At 39.2% G+C, this 16,564-nt stretch overlaps 1 protein-coding gene across 1 annotated transcript; it reads left to right on the top strand.

Annotated features, from left to right (window-relative positions):
* The first annotated feature begins 1,066 nt into the window (after positions 1-1,066).
* LOC120042162 (E3 ubiquitin-protein ligase TRIM47-like) lies at positions 1,067-15,197 on the top strand. The gene is made up of 7 exons (XM_038987024.1): positions 1,067-1,489; positions 2,968-3,338; positions 3,492-3,581; positions 5,871-5,960; positions 8,141-8,230; positions 12,380-12,469; positions 14,573-15,197. The coding sequence occupies exons 2-7, from the start codon at positions 3,286-3,288 to the stop codon at positions 15,195-15,197; spliced, it is 1,038 nt and encodes a 345-aa protein (XP_038842952.1). The 5' UTR covers positions 1,067-1,489; positions 2,968-3,285.
* Positions 15,198-16,564: the final 1,367 nt, after the last annotated feature.

Genomic DNA, 16,564 nt, shown 5'->3' with positions numbered 1-16,564 from the left:
CTGGAGAGAGAGGGGAGAAAGAGGTCAAAGCACAGGGTAGGGCAGAGTTTAGTAGAACCAGCGGTGTCGTTTGACTTAGCAAACGAGGATCGGATGTCGTCGACCATCTTTTCAAAATGGTTGACGAAGTCACCCGCAGAGAGGGAGGAGGGGGGGGAGGGGGAGGAGGATTCAGGAGGGAGGAGAAGGTGGCAAAGAGCTTCCTAGGGTTAGAGGCAGATGCTTGGAATTTAGAGTGGTAGAAAGTGGCTTTAGCAGCAGAGACAGAAGAGGAGAATGTAGAGAGGAGGGAGTGAAAGGATGCCAGGTCCGCAGGGAGGCGAGTTTTCCTCCATTTCCGCTCGGCTGCCCGGAGCCCTGTCCCGGTACAGAGTCAATGTGGAGACTATATACAGGGGGTACCGGTACAGAGTCAATGTGGAGACTATATACAGGGGGTACCTGTACAGAGTCAATGTGGAGGCTATATACAGGGGGTACTGGTACAGAGTCAATGTGGAGACTATATACAGGGGGTACCTGTACAGAGTCACTGTGGAGCCTATATACAGGGGGTACCGGTACAGAGTCAATGTGGAGACTATATACAGGGGGTACCTGTACAGAGTCACTGTGGAGGCTATATACAGGGGGTACCGGTACAGAGTCAATGTGGAGGCTATATACAGGGGGCACCGGTACATAGTCGGAATAGACCTTTATTACTAGTGATATGGACTGGAATAGGACTATATTACTAGTGATGTGGACTGGAATAGGACTATATTACTCGTGATGTGGACTGGAATAGGACTATATTACTAGTGATATGGACTGGAATAGGACTATATTACTCGTGATGTGGACAGGAATAGGACTATATTACTCGTGATGTGGACTGGAATAGGACTATATTACTAGTGATGTGGACTGGAATAGGACTATATTACTAGTGATATGGACTGGAATAGGACTATATTACTTGTGATGTGGACCGGAATAGGCCTATATTACTCATGATGTGGACCGGAATAGGCCTATATCATCTCAGTAACTGTTATTAGTTGGTCTACAGACCTATCATATCTAACTGTTATTGGTTGGTCTACAGACCTATCATATCTAACTGTTATTGGTTGGTCTACAGACCTATCATATCTAACTGTTATTGGTTGGTCTACAGACCTATCATATCTAACTGTTATTGGTTGGTCTACAGACCTATCATATCTAACTGTTATTGGTTGGTCTACAGACCTATCGTATCTAACTGTTATTGGTTGGTCTACAGACCTATCATATCTAACTGTTATTGGTTGGTCTACAGACCTATGTCCTACTGGTTATACTGTGTAAAGTTATTTACTAGAATGATTTTAATATTTACCTGAACACTCTTCTCTGTGTCTGAAAGGTCTTTGGGAGCAGTGTCTCCTGCTCCAAGCCAACTCTCCTTGAGAAGTGACCACTCCATGGATCGACCAATCACATCTACAAATGGAGATCTCAGGTTTGTACAGTGATATACAGAGCCTTCGGAAAGTATTCAGATCCCTTGACTTTTTCGACATTTTGTTCTGTTACAGCCTTATTCTAAAATGCATTTAAAATAAAGAATCTCAGGAATCTACACATAATACCCCATAATGACAAAGCGAAAACAGGTTTTCAGAAATGTTAGCAAATTTACCTTATTTACGTAAGTATTCAGACCCTTTGCTATGAGACTCAAAATTGAGCATCCTGTTTCCATTGATCATCCGTGAGATGCTTCTACAACTTGATTGGAGTCCACCTTTGATCAATTCAATTGATTGGACATGATTTGGAAAGGCACACACCTGTCTATATAAGGTCCCACTGTCGACAGTGCATGTGGCCTCCATCATTCTGAAATGGCAAAAGTTTGGAACCACCAATACTCTTCCAAGAGCTGGCTGCACGGCCAAACTGAGCAATCGGGAGAAAGGGGCTTTGTCAGGGAGGTGAGCAAGAACCCGATGGTCACTCTGACAAAGCTCTAGAGTTCCTCTGTGGAGATTGGAGAACCTTCCAGAAGGACAACCAACCATCTCTGCAGCACACCAAGGCCTTTATGGTAGTGGCCAGACATAAGCCAATCCTCAGTAAAAGGACATGACAGCCAGCTTGGAGTTTGCCAAAAGTCACCTAAAGAAAAACAAGATTCTCTGGTCTGATGAAACCAAGATTGAACTCTTTGGCCTGAATGCCAAGTGTCACATCTGGAGGAAACCTGGCACCATCCCTACGGTGAAGCATGGTGGTGGCAGCATCATGCTGTGGGGATGTTTTTCAGCGGCAGGGACTGGGAGACTAGTCAGGATCGAGGCAAACCTGAACAGAGAAAATAACAGTGAGATCCTTAATGAAAACCTGCTCCAGAGCGCTCAGGACCTCAGACTGGGGTGAAGGTTCACCTTCCAACAGGACAATGACCCTAAGCACACAGCCAAGACAACGTAGGATTGGCCTTGGGACAAGTCTCTGAATGTCCTTGAGTGGCCCAGCCAGAGCCTGGAGTTGAACCCGATCCAACATCTCTGGAGAGACCTGAAAATAGCTGTGCAGCAACGCTCCTCATCCAACGTGACAGAGCTTGAGAGGATGCCAAGCTTGTAGCGTCATACCCAAGAAGACTCTGTAATGCTGTAATCGCTGCCAAAGGTGCTTCAACTGAGTAAAGGGTCTGAATACTTAAGTAAATGTGATATTTCAGTTTTATTACATTTTTTACAAATGAGCAAAAATGTCTAAACCGTTTTTGATTTGTCATTATGGGGTATTGTGTGTAGATTGATGAGGGGGAAAACTATGTAATCCATTTTAGAATACGGTTGTAACGTAACAAAATGTGGAAAAAGTCAAGGGGTCTGAATACTTTCCGAAGGCACTGTACCTATCACGTAATAAAATATAGATCTCAGGTACGTAGTGACCTCTCCATGGACCCACCTATCACATTTACAGATGGAGATCGCAGGTACGTAGTGACCTCTCCATGGACCCACCTATCACATTTACAGATGGAGATCGCAGGTTTGTGTGTGTTATTCTATCTGTTCAAATGTATTATTGATTGAGTTCAGTAAGTTGTGCTCTAGCGTTATGATAGAAAATACTGTTACTGTACAGTATTATAATTTTGGTTATACTGTACATTTTCCATAACTGACTGACAGAAATATACTTCAGTTATTGATTCAGATGTACATATAATTCTGTCTTTGTTTAAATCCTCCTTTCCACAGTGGTAATCAGGAGAGGGTGGTGTCTCCGTGTCTGTCCATGAAGAGTGATTCGTCCATGGACAGGCCCATTATGTTTGGAAAAGGTGCCAGGTAAGTGAAGAACCTGACATAGAAATAACAGCCAATCACCTGATAGAAGATTAGTGTTCTACAAACAATGATGAATAAGTAATTGTGGTTCAAAATGAAAGAAAGAACAGCATTTATCATTCATAAACAAAATCCTCCTTGATGTTTCCACAGTGTAAAACAGGAGAGGGTGGTGTCTCCGTGTCTGTCCATGAAGAGTGATTGGTCCATGGACAGGCCCATTATGTTTGGAAAAGGTGCCAGGTAAGTGAAGAGCAGAAGCTTTCTCATGTAGACACTGATATGGTGCTGGAGGTAATGAATGTGAGGTTTAAAGGGGCAATCTGTGATTGCTACATCAATTATTTTACTTTTAAGTTAATGATATACATAGCCATTGACGATTGAAGAATATAACTTATAAATATCTCATGAGCTCAGTTCAACTGTTGTACTCCATCAGAACCCAAATTATAAGCTTGTTTTACTCCAATGTTTGTAAACAACTGAATCGTCAACAAACAATGTATAGCTTCATAACAGGGTTAACTTTCATTGTGACGTCATAGATGGCCAGTCCTGGCATCCATAGCCCCATCCATGAATTTGAGTGGTCACCTTTCTCCAACCCCATCCCTAAATTGTTTGCCCAAAAATGTGGCGGGTGTCCCCTTTCTTGTTGTTTCAACTGCAGATTGTCCCTTTAAAAAGTGTTGGAATTCCCCTCATTTTAAAGAGGTGAGATCCTGTTGTCACACTCTGACCTTAGATATCTCTGTTTTCTTTATATTTTGGTTAGGTCAGGGTGTGACGAGGGTGGGTATGCTAGTTTTTGTATGTCTAGGGTTTTGTAGGTCTAGGTAATATGTATGTCTATGGTGGCCTGAATTGGTTCCCAATCAGAGGCAGCTGTTTATCGTTGTCTCTGATTGGGGATCATATTTAGGTTGCCATTTTCCCTTTTGTGTTTGTGGGTTCTTGTTCTATGTTTAGTTGCCTGTCTGCACTATTCATATTAGCTTCACGGTTCATTTTGTTAGTTTGTTCAGTGTTCATTCTTATAATAAAGAAGAATGTAACTATACCACGCTGCACCTTGGTCTCCTCCTTACAACGATCGTGACACCTGTGAGTCTATCAGTCCAGGGCCGTATCCACAAAGCATCTCAGAAAAGGTCCTAGGAATCCTGTTAAAATCTGTTTTAAGACAAGAAAAACTCCCAGCTGAGAGTAGGTTTTTAGAGGATGTTAAGACACAGCTCAGAATAGGTTTTAGGATGATGTTTAAACACTGCGCTCAGAGTAGGTTTTAGGATGTTTAAACACTGCTCAGAGTAGGTTTTAGGATGACGTTAGGACACAGCTCAGAATAGGTTTTAGGATGACGTTAAGACACAGCTCAGAATAGGTTTTAGGATGACGTTAAGACACAGCTCAGAATAGGTTTTAGGAGGATGTTAAGACACAGCTCAGAGTAGGTTTTAGGATGTTAAGACACTGCTCAGAGTAGGTTTTAGGATGTTAAGACACTGCTCAGAGTAGGTTTTAGGATGTTAAGACACTGCTCAGAGTAGGTTTTAGGATGTTAAGACACTGCTCCGAGTAGGTTTTAGGATGTTAAGACACTGCTCAGAGTAGGTTTTAGGATGTTAAGACACTGCTCAGAGTAGGTTTTAGGATGTTAAGACACTGCTCAGACATTCTCAGAGCCAGTAGTTAAATGAACTCCTAAAAGTTTCTCAGCTGATAATCAGGACAGTTTGAGGTACTGCAAAGGAAAGATTGTGATGACGCTCATTGACTTTGGTTATTCCCCATCATTTGCATCAATCACGATGAGGCATCGCCAACTGTGAACTCTACAGCTTCAGACAACCACAGTGAATGTGACTGGACATCAAATGTTGTTTGATTTCATTTTCACCTGACACGATCACTTTGCCTACTCTTAATTATTGTCTAATATGTTTCCATGCGTAACCTTTTTTTTAACCAATTCTGATAGTTGTTAAAAGCGGAATTTTGACAATATTACCGTTATGTCACTCCCGTTTAGCAACTCTCAATTGCTTTGGTACAGTAGGCATCAAGTCACTTGCCGATGTAATATTGCGCACAACGTTTGAAAGGTCTATCATTTTCATCAAACACAATCAAAGTTAACATAAATATGCCTTCATTTGCCTAATGCAGACATATTTTTTAACATTGCGATGTTGCACTCCAAATGGATAACTTGAAGTCACATGATGTAGGTAATTCAATAATCCAAGGAAAAAGGTGTTTATTTATCAGCCTAGTGGTTATGAGTATTTAGGCATATCATATGAAATATGCATCATGTGAAATCATTGTCAAATAGAAATATAGAAATATTTATGTTTCTGTCATTTATAAATATCTAAATATGTAGGTTTCTGTCTGTTTTATAAACATACAAATTTAGGATATTTCTAAATGGACAGAAACACAAAACAGTCAACATGAAAGATGGATAGTTATTAAATTCTGCAAATTCACACACTGACAAAACCCTCCTTGATCTTTCCACAGTGGTAATCAGGAGAGGGTGGGGTCTCCGTGTCTGTCCATGAAGAGTGATTGGTCCATGGACAGGCCCATTATGTTTGGAAAAGGTGCCAGGTAAGTGAAGAGCAGAAGCTTTCTCATGTAGACACTGATATGGTGCTGGAGGTAATGAATGTGAGGTTTAAAGGGGCAATCTGTGATTGCTACATCGATTATTTTACTTTTAAGTTAATGATATACATAGCCATTGACTGTTGAAGAATATAACTTATAAATATCTCATGAGCTCAGTTCAACTGTTGTACTCCATCAGAACCCAAATTATAAGCTTGAAACACGAAACGAACACTTTTACAAAAATATACAAAACAACCGTGAAGCTACAAACGAAAGTGCAGAAACAAGCTACTAACGTTTAGACATAGACAATTACCCACCAAATACCCAATGAATATGGCTGCCTAAATATAGCTCTCAATCAGAGACAAATGAACAACAGCTGCCTCTAATTGAGAACCAATCTAGGCAGCCATAGACATACAAACACCTATACAAGACACTGCCCCATTAAACATACAAAACCCCTAGACAATACAAAAACACATACATTCCCCATGTCACACCCTGACCTAACTAAAATAAGAAAGAAAACAAAGATAACTAAGGCCAGGGCGTGACAAATGTTTGTAAACAACTGAATCGTCAACAAACAATGTATAGCTTCATAACAAGGTTAAAACTTTCATTGTGATGTCATAGATGGCCAGTCCTGGCATCCATAGCCCCATCCATGAATTTGAGAGTGGTCACCTTTCTCCAACCCCATCCCTAAATTGTTTGCCCAAAAATGTGGCGGGTGTCTCCTTTCTTGTTGTTTCAACTGCAGATTGTCCCTTTAAAAAGGTGTTGGAATTCCGTATCCACAAAGCATCTCAGAGGATTCCTAGGAATCCTGTTAAAATCTGGTTTAAGACAAGAAAAACTCCCAGCTGAGAGTAGGTTTTTAGAGGATGTTAAGACACAGCTCAGAATAGGTTTTAGGATGATGTTTAAACACTGCTCAGAGTAGGTTTTAGGATGACGTTAGGACACAGCTCAGAATAGGTTTTAGGATGACGTTAAGACACAGCTCAGAATAGGTTTTAGGATGACGTTAAGACACAGCTCAGAATATGTTTTAGGATGATAAGACACAGCTCAGAGTAAGTTTTAGGATGTTAAGACACTGCTCAGACATTCTCAGAGCCAGGAGTTAAATGAACTCCTAAAAGTTTCTCAGCTGATAATCAGGATAGTTTGAGGTACTGCAAAGGAAAGATTGTGATGATGCTCATTGACTTTGGTTATTCCCCATCATTTGCATCAATCACGATGAGGCATCGCCAACTGTGAACTCTACAGCTTCAGACAACCACAGTGAATGTGACTGGACATCAAATGTTGTTTGATTTCATTTTCACCTGACACGATCACTTTGCCTACTCTTAATTATTGTCTAATATGTTTCCATGCGTAACTTTTTTTTAACCAATTCTGATAGTTGTTAAAAGCGTACTTTTGACAATATTACCGTTATGTCACTCCCGTTTAGCAACTCTCAATTGCTTTGGTACAGTAGGCATCAAGTCACTTGCCGATTTTAATATTGAGTACAACATTTGAAAGGTCTATCATTTTCATCAAACACAATCAAAGTTAACATAAATATGCCTTCATTTGCCTAATGTAGACATATTTTTTAACATTGCGATGTTGCACTCCAAATGGATAACTTGAAGTCACATGATGTAGGTAATTCAATAATCCAAGGAAAAAGGTGTTTATTTATCAGCCTAGTGGTTATGAGTATTTAGGCATATCATATGAAATATGCATCATGTGAAATCATTGTCAAATAGAAATAACAAAATATTTATGTTTCTGTCCATTTAGAAACATAAATATTTTGATATTTCTAAATGGACAGAAACACAAAACAAACATGAAAGATGGATAGTTATTAAATTCTACAAATTCACACACTGACAAAACCCCCCTTGATCTTTCCACAGTGTTAATCAGGAGAGGGTGGGGTCTCCGTGTCTGTCCATGAAGAGTGATTGCTCCATGGACAGGCATATTAAGTTTGGAAAAGATGCCAGGTAAGTGAAGAACCTAACCTAGAAATAACAGCCAATCACCTGATAGAAGATTAGTGTTCTACAAACAATGATGAATAAGTAATTGTGGTTCAAAATGAAAGAAAGAACAGCATTTATCATTCATAAACAAAATCCTCCTTGATGTTTCCACAGTGGTAAACAGGAGAGGGTGTGGTCACCGTGTCTGTCCATGAAGAGTGATTGGTCCATGGACAGGCCCATTATGTTTGGAAAAGGTGCCAGGTAAGTAAAGAACAGAAGCTTTCTCATGTAGACACTGATATGGTGCTGGAGGTAATGAATGTGAGGTTTAAAAGGGCAATCTGTGATTGCTACATCGATTATTTTACTTTTAAGTTAATGATATACATAGCCATTGACTATTGAAGAATATAACTTATAAATATCTCATGAGCTCAGTTCAACTGTCGTACTCCATCAGAACCCAAAATATAAGCTTGTTTTACTCCAATGTTTGTAAACAACTGAATCGTCAACAAACAATGTATAGCTTCATAACATGGTTAACTTTCATTGTGATGTCATAGATGGCCAGTCCTGGCATCCATAGCCCCATCCATGAATTTGAGAGTGGTCACCTTTCTCCAACCCCATCCCTAAATTGTTTGCCCAAAAATGTGGCGGGCGTCCGCTTTCTTGTTGTTTGAACTGCAGATTGTCCCTTTAAAAAGTGTTGGAATTCCCCTCATTTTAAAGAGGTGAGATCCTGTTGTCACACTCTGACCTTAGATATCTCTGTTTTCTTTATATTTTGGTTAGGTCAGGGTGTGACGAGGGTGGGTATGCTAGTTTTTGTATTGTCTAGGGTTTTTGTATGTCTAGGTAATATGTATGTCTATGGTGGCATGAATTGGTTCCCAATCAGAGGCAGCTGTTTATCGTTGTCTCTGATTGGGGATCATATTTAGGTTGCCATTTTCCCTTTTGTGTTTGTGGGTTCTTGTTCTATGTTTAGTTGCCTGTCTGCACTATTCATATTAGCTTCACGGTTCATTTTGTTAGTTTGTTCAGTGTTCATTCTTATAATAAAAAAGAATGTAACCATACCACGCTGCACCTTGGTCTCCTCCTTACAACGATCGTGACACCTGTGAGTCTATCAGTCCAGGGCCGTATCCACAAAGCATCTCAGAAAAGGTCCTAGGAATCCTGTTAAAACCTGTTCTAAGACAAGAAAATCTCCCAGCTGAGAGTAGGTTTTTGGATGACGTTAAGACACTGCTCTGAGTAGGTTTTTGGATGTTAAGACACTGCTCAGAGTTGGTTTTTGGATGACGTTAAGACACTGCTCAGAATATGTTTTAGGATGACGTTTAGACACTGCTCAGAGTAGGTTTTAGGATGTTAACCCGTCTAGCCCCGGGGTTCCGCTAGCGGAACTCCTCCCACATTCCACTGAAAAGGCAGAGTGCGAAATTCAAAAAAATATTTTTTAGAAATATTTAACTTTCACACATTAACAGGTCCAATACAGCAAATGAAAGATAACCATCTTGTGAATCCAGTCAACATGTCCGATTTTTAAAATGTTTTACAGCGAAAACACCACGTATATTTATGTTAGCTCACCACCAAATACAAAAAAGCACAGACATTTCTTTCACAGCACAGGTAGCTTGCACAAAACCAACCAAACTAACCAAGAACCAACCAAACTAACCAAGAAACAACTTCATCAGATGACAGTCTTATAACATGTTACACAATAAATCTATGTTTTGTTCGAAAAATGTGCATATTTGAGGTATAAATCATAGTTTTACATTGCAGCTACCATCACAGCTACCATCACAAATAGCACCGAAGCAGCCAGAGTAATTATAGAGACCAACGTGAAATACCTAAATACTCATCATAAAACATTTATGAAAAATACATGGTGTACAGCAAATGAAAGACAAACATCTTGTGAATCCAGCCAATATTTCAGATTTCTTAAGTGTTTTACAGCGAAAACACAATATAGCATTATATTAGCTTACTACAATAGCCAACCACACAACAGCATTGATTCAAGGCAACAGTAGCGATAGTGACAAAACCAGCAAAAGATATTAATTATTTCACTAACCTTCATAAACTTCATCAGATGACAGTCCTATAACATCATATTACACAATACATATATGGTTTGTTTGAAAATGTGCATATTTAGAGCTGAAATCTGTGGTTATACATTGAAAACATAGCAACTATTTTCCAGAATCTCCGGATATATTTCTGACACTCACCTATTCTGACCAAATAACTAATCATAAACGTTACTAAAAAATACATGTTGTACAGGAAATGATAGATACACTAGTTCTTAATGTTAGAATTCTCAAAAATAACTTTAGTACGACATACAGCTTACGTTATAGCGAGAGAGCGCCCAAAATCTGGGCGGAAACTAATAGTAAACATTTTCGACAGAAATACGAAATAACATCATAAATGGGTTCTACTTTTGGTGAGCTTCCATCAGAATCTTGTACAAGGGGTTCTTTGTCCAGAATAATTGTTGTTTGGATTTAGAATGTCCTCTTCGTCTGTTGATTTAGCAACCAAAACTTGCCAAGTGGCGCGAAGCTGTCCATCGTCACCAAACGCAGAGAACGGAACACGCCAAAACTCCCGAAAAAATTTCAATAATCTGATAAAACTATATTGAAAAAACATACTTTACGATGATATTATCACATTTATCAAATAAAATCAAAGCCGGAGATATTAGCCGTCTATAAGGAAAGCTTTTCAGAAGCCAAAGCTGATGTCCTTCCCGCGTCTTCCTGAACAAAGGAAATTGGGGTCATGTCATTCCAAGACCTCTCTTTTGACCATAGATATAGCTAGACTCCCCATTTCACCTCTCACTGCCTATTGACATCTAGTGGAAGGTGTATGAAGTGCATGTATAGTCATAAATTTCAAGCAAATTGATAGGGAGGCCCTGGAACAGAGCCTCGATTTCAGATTTTTCACTTTCTGACAGGAAGTTTGCTGCAAAATGAGTTCTGTTTTACTCACAGATATAATTCAAACGGTTTTTGAAACTTGAGAGTGTTTTCTATCCAATAGTAATAATAATATGCATATTGTACGAGCAAGAATAGAGTACGAGGCCGTTTAAATTGGGCACGATTTTTGCCCAAAGTGAAAATAGCGCCCTCTATCCTCAACAGGTTTTAAGACATTACTCAGAGTAAGTTTTAGGATGTTAAGACAGTGCTCAGAGTAGGTTTTAGGATGTTAAGACACTGCTCAGAGTAGGTTTTAGGATGTTAAGACACTGCTCAGAGTAGGTTTTAGGATGTTAAGACACTGCTCAGAGTAGGTTTTAGGATGACGTTAAGACACTGCTCAGAGTAGGTTTTAGGATGTTAAGACACTGCTCAGAGTAAGTTTTAGGATGACGTTAAGACACTGCTCTGAGTAGGTTTTTGGATGACGTTAAGACACTGCTCAGAATATTTTTTGGGATGACGTTAAGACACTGCTCAGAATATGTTTTAGGATGACGTTTAGACACTGCTCAGAATAAATTTTAGGATGTTAAGACACTGCTCAGACATTCTCAGAGCCAGGTGTAAAATGAACTCCTAAAAGTTTCTCAGCTGATAATCAGGATAGTTTGAGGTACTGCAAAGGAAAGATTGTGATGATGCTCATTGACTTTGGTTATTCCCCATCATTTGCATCAATCACGATGAGGCATCACCAACTGTGAACTCTACAGCTTCAGACAACCACAGTGAATGTGACTGGACATCAAATGTTGTTTGATTTCATTTTCACCTGACACGATCACTTTGCCTACTCTTAATTATTGTCTAATATGTTTCCATGCGTAACTTTTTTTTAACCAATTCTGATAGTTGTTAAAAGCGGAATTTTGACAATATTACCGTTATGTCACTCCCGTTTAGCAACTCTCAATTGCTTTGGTACAGTAGGCATCAAGTCACTTGCCGATTTTAATATTGAGTACAACATTTGAAAGGTCTATCATTTTCATCAAACACAATCAAAGTTAACATAAATATGCCTTCATTTGCCTAATGCAGACATATTTTTTAACATTGCGATGTTGCACTCCAAATGGATAACTTGAAATAACATGGTGTAGGTAATTCAATAATCCAAGGAAAAAGGTGTTTATTTATCAGCCTAGTGGTTATGAGTATTTAGGCATATCATATGAAATATGCATCATGTGAAATCATTGTCAAATAGAAATAACAAAATATTTATGTTTCTGTCCATTTAGAAACATAAAAATTTTGATATTTCTAAATGGACAGAAACACAAAACAGTCAAAATGAAAGATGGATAGTTATTAAATTCTGTAAATTCACACACTGACAACACCCCCCTTGATCTTTCCACAGTGGTAATCAGGAGAGGGTGGGGTCTCCGTGTCTGTCCATGAAGAGTGATTGGTCCATGGACAGGCCCATTATGTTTGGAAAAGATGCCAGGTAAGTGAAAAACAGTTTCCACATTCCTGTAAATCTAGTAGGTTAGATCCTGTATAATAGTCTTTAAAACAGTTTCCACATTCCTGTACATCTTGTAGGTTAGCTCCTGTATAATAGTCTTTTAAACAGCTTCCCCATTCCTGTACATCTTGTAGGTTAGCCCCTGTATAATAGTCTTTAAAACAGCTTCCCCATTCCTGTAAATCTTGTAGGTTAGCCCCTGTATAATAGTCTTTAAAACAGCTTCCCCATTCCTGTAAATCTTGTAGGTTAGCCCCTGTATAATAGTCTTTAAAACAGCTTCCCCATTCCTGTACATCGTGTAGGTTAGCTCCTGTATTATAGTCTTTAAAACAGCTTCCACATTCCTGTAAATCTAGTAGGTTAGCTCCTGTATAATAGTCTTTAAAACAGCTTCCCCATTCCTGTAAATCTAGTAGGTTAGCTCCTGTATAATAGTGAGTCCATAAAACAGCTTCCCCATTCCTGTACATCTTGTAGGTTAGCTCCTGTATTATAGTCTTTAAAACAGTTTCCACATTCCTGTACATCGTGTAGGTTAGCTCCTGTATTATAGTCTTTAAATCAGTTTCCACATTCCTGTACATCTTGTAGGTTAGCTCCTGTATAATAGTCTTTAAAACAGCTTCCACATTCCTGTACATCTTGTAGGTTAGCTCCTGTATTATAGTCTTTAAATCAGCTTCCACATTCCTGTACATCTTGTAGGTTAGCTCCTGTATTATAGTCTTTAAAACAGCTTCCACATTCCTGTACATCTTGTAGGTTAGCTCCTGTATTATAGTCTTTAAAACAGCTTCCACATTCCTGTACATCTTGTAGGTTAGCTCCTGTATTATAGTCTTTAAAACAGCTTCCACATTCCTGTACATCTTGTAGGTTAGCTCCTGTATTATAGTCTTTAAAACAGCTTCCACATTCCTGTACATCTTGTAGGTTAGCTCCTGTATTATAGTCTTTAAAACAGCTTCCACATTCCTGTACATCTTGTAGGTTAGCTCCTGTATTATAGTCTTTAAAACAGCTTCCACATTCCTGTACATCTTGTAGGTTAGCTCCTGTATTATAGTCTTTAAAACAGCTTCCACATTCCTGTACATCTTGTAGGTTAGCTCCTGTATTATAGTCTTTAAAACAGCTTCCACATTCCTGTACATCTTGTAGGTTAGCTCCTGTATTATAGTCCTTAAAACAGCTTCCACATTCCTGTACATCTTGTAGGTTAGCCCCTGTATAATAGTCTTTAAAACAGCTTCCACATTCCTGTACATCTTGTAGGTTAGCTCCTGTATTATAGTCCTTAAAACAGCTTCCACATTCCTGTACATCTTGTAGGTTAGCTCCTGTATTATAGTCTTTAAAACAGCTTCCACATTCCTGTACATCTTGTAGGTTAGCTCCTGTATTATAGTCCTTAAAACAGCTTCCACATTCCTGTACATCTTGTAGGTTAGCTCCTGTATTATAGTCTTTAAAACAGCTTCCACATTCCTGTACATCTTGTAGGTTAGCTCCTGTATTATAGTCTTTAAAACAGCTTCCACATTCCTGTACATCTTGTAGGTTAGCTCCTGTATTATAGTCTTTAAAACAGCTTCCACATTCCTGTACATCTTGTAGGTTAGCTCCTGTATTATAGTCTTTAAAACAGCTTCCACATTCCTGTACATCTTGTAGGTTAGCCCCTGTATAATAGTCTTTAAAACAGCTTCCACATTCCTGTAAATCGTGTAGGTTAGCCCCTGTATATTCAGTCCTTAAAACTGCTTTTACATTCCTGTAAATCTTGTAGGTTAGCCCCTGTATTATAGTCTTTAAAACAGCTTCTACATTCCTGTAAATCTTGTAGGTTAGCCCCTGTATTATAGTCTTTAAAACAGCTTCCACATTCCTGTACATCTTGTAGGTTAGCCCCTGTATAATAGTCTTTAAAACAGCTTCCACATTCCTGTACATCTTGTAGGTTAGCTCCTGTATTATAGTCTTTAAAACAGCTTCCACATTCCTGTACATCGTGTAGGTTAGCTCCTGTATAATATTCTTTAAAACAGCAACCACATTTCTCTACCACTTTGTGTACAGTGAGCTGACAGCCAGTCTACTGACAGAGGACCACTTCAGATGTTCAGTGTGTACAGAGGTTCTCAAAGAGCCAGTCTCCATCCCCTGTGGACACAGTTACTGCAGACAGTGCATTGAGACCCACTGGAACCAGCCTGACCAGACAGGAGACTACGACTGCCCCCAGTGCAGAAAGAGATTCAGAACACGTCCGGACCTCTTCACTAACTCAGCCTTGGAGAAGGTGATTGAGAAACTCCACCAGGCAGGGTTCAAGGTCCCTGCTCTCCCCAAGCACTGCTACGCTGGACCTGGAGATGTGGCCTGTGATCTCTGCACTGAGAAACAGTTCAAAGCTGTAAAGTCCTGTCTGACCTGCACTGCCTCCTACTGTGAGAGTCATGTCAGACATCACTACACCGTAGCAGCTCTGCAGAGACACACCCTGGTGGAGGTGACTGGAAACCTGGAGCAGAAACTGTGCCAGCTCCACCACAGAGCTCTGGAGGTCTTCTGTAAGACAGACCAGGTTTCTGTTTGTGTTCTGTGTGCCTTGCAGGACCACAGAAACCATGATGTCATAAAGAATGAGAGAGACACTGAAGAGGTGGGTGTGTCTGTAGTCTGGACTAATGTGTGTAGATAGTGAAGAGGTGGGTGTGTCTATAGTTTCTTCTTGCCACCAGGACATTGGACAGTATATTAAACATTGTAAGGCAATAGGTTAAAAAGTGGCATGTTTCAGTTTTATTTAGCATTTTATTTTATTCAATTTTTACGAGCTCAAGTTAAATGTACCTTTCTGCCTGTCTTTCAGAAAGTCTTAGTTTAATATAACACTAATGTGTTGGCTGTAATTGTCTATCAAGGAAAACACCAAAAATCAGAAGGAACAGATTGCCTCCAGGCTGGAAGCTAGACTCCAGAGAGAGATCACGATTCTACAACATAATACAGAGGAGCTTAGTGCTGACAACTCTGAGCAGGTACCATTTAGTGTCAATACTTTACCTTCTAGACAGACAGTACTGGTAGTTACCTTAACAATACTTTACCTTCTAGACAGACAGTACTGGTAGCTACCAACTTCTTATGGCTGCAGGGCGGTGCCGGTACACTTATGACAACAGCCACTTCAAGTGCAGGGCGCGAAATTCAAAATACATTTTTTTTAAATATTTATCTTTCACACATTAACAAGTCCAATACAGCAAATGAAAGGTACACATCTTGTGAATCCAGCCAACATGTCCGATTTTTAAAATGTTTTACAGCGAAAACAGCACGTATATTTATGTTAGCTCACCACCAAATACAAAAAAGCACAGCCATTTTTCACAGCACAGGTAGCATGCACAAAGCCAACCTAACTAACCAAGAACCAACCAAACTAACCAACAAACAACTTCATCAGATGACAGTCTTATAACATGTTATTCAATAAATCTATGTTTTGTTCGAAAAATGTGTTTACATTGCAGCTACAATCAGAAATTGCACCGAAAGCAGCCATAATAATTACAGACACCAACGTCAAATACCTAAATACTCATCATAAAACATTTCTGAAAAATACATAGTGTACAGCAAATGAAAGACAGGCATCTTGTGATTCCAGACAATATTTCCGATTTATTAAGTGTTTTACAGCGAAAACACAATATAGCGTTATATTAGCTTACCACAATAGCCAGAAAGACATGCCATTTCCCAGTAGCAAAAGGTTAGCGATCGTAACAAACAAGCAAAAGATATATAATTTTTGACTAACCTTGATATTCTTCAACAGATGACAGTCCTATAACATCAGGTTATACATACACTTATGTTTTGTTCGAAAATGTGCATATTTAGAGCTGAAATCAGTGGTTATACATTCTGCTAACGTAGCTATTTTGTCCCACAACGTCCGGATTTTTTTCTGACACTTTTTCTGACACACATATTCTGACCAAATGACTATTCATAAACATAACTAAAAAATACATGTTGTATAGGAAATGATAGATCCAT

Source organism: Salvelinus namaycush, unplaced genomic scaffold (genome assembly GCF_016432855.1).
Source record: "Salvelinus namaycush isolate Seneca unplaced genomic scaffold, SaNama_1.0 Scaffold626, whole genome shotgun sequence".
Classification (NCBI taxonomy): Eukaryota; Metazoa; Chordata; class Actinopteri; order Salmoniformes; family Salmonidae; genus Salvelinus; species Salvelinus namaycush.
This window is presented reverse-complemented; position numbering and strand designations above follow the sequence as displayed.

Bases quoted from the DNA above. Each gene is read 5' to 3' on its own strand.
- LOC120042162 (XM_038987024.1), top strand. From the start codon at position 3,286: ATGAAGAGTGATTCGTCCATGGACAGGCCCATTATGTTTGGAAAAGGT. The intron at 3,339-3,491 runs GTAAGTGAAGAA...ATGTTTCCACAG, and splicing joins ATGTTTGGAAAAGGTGCCAG to TGTAAAACAGGAGAGGGTGG. The intron at 12,470-14,572 runs GTAAGTGAAAAA...CTTTGTGTACAG, and splicing joins ATGTTTGGAAAAGATGCCAG to TGAGCTGACAGCCAGTCTAC.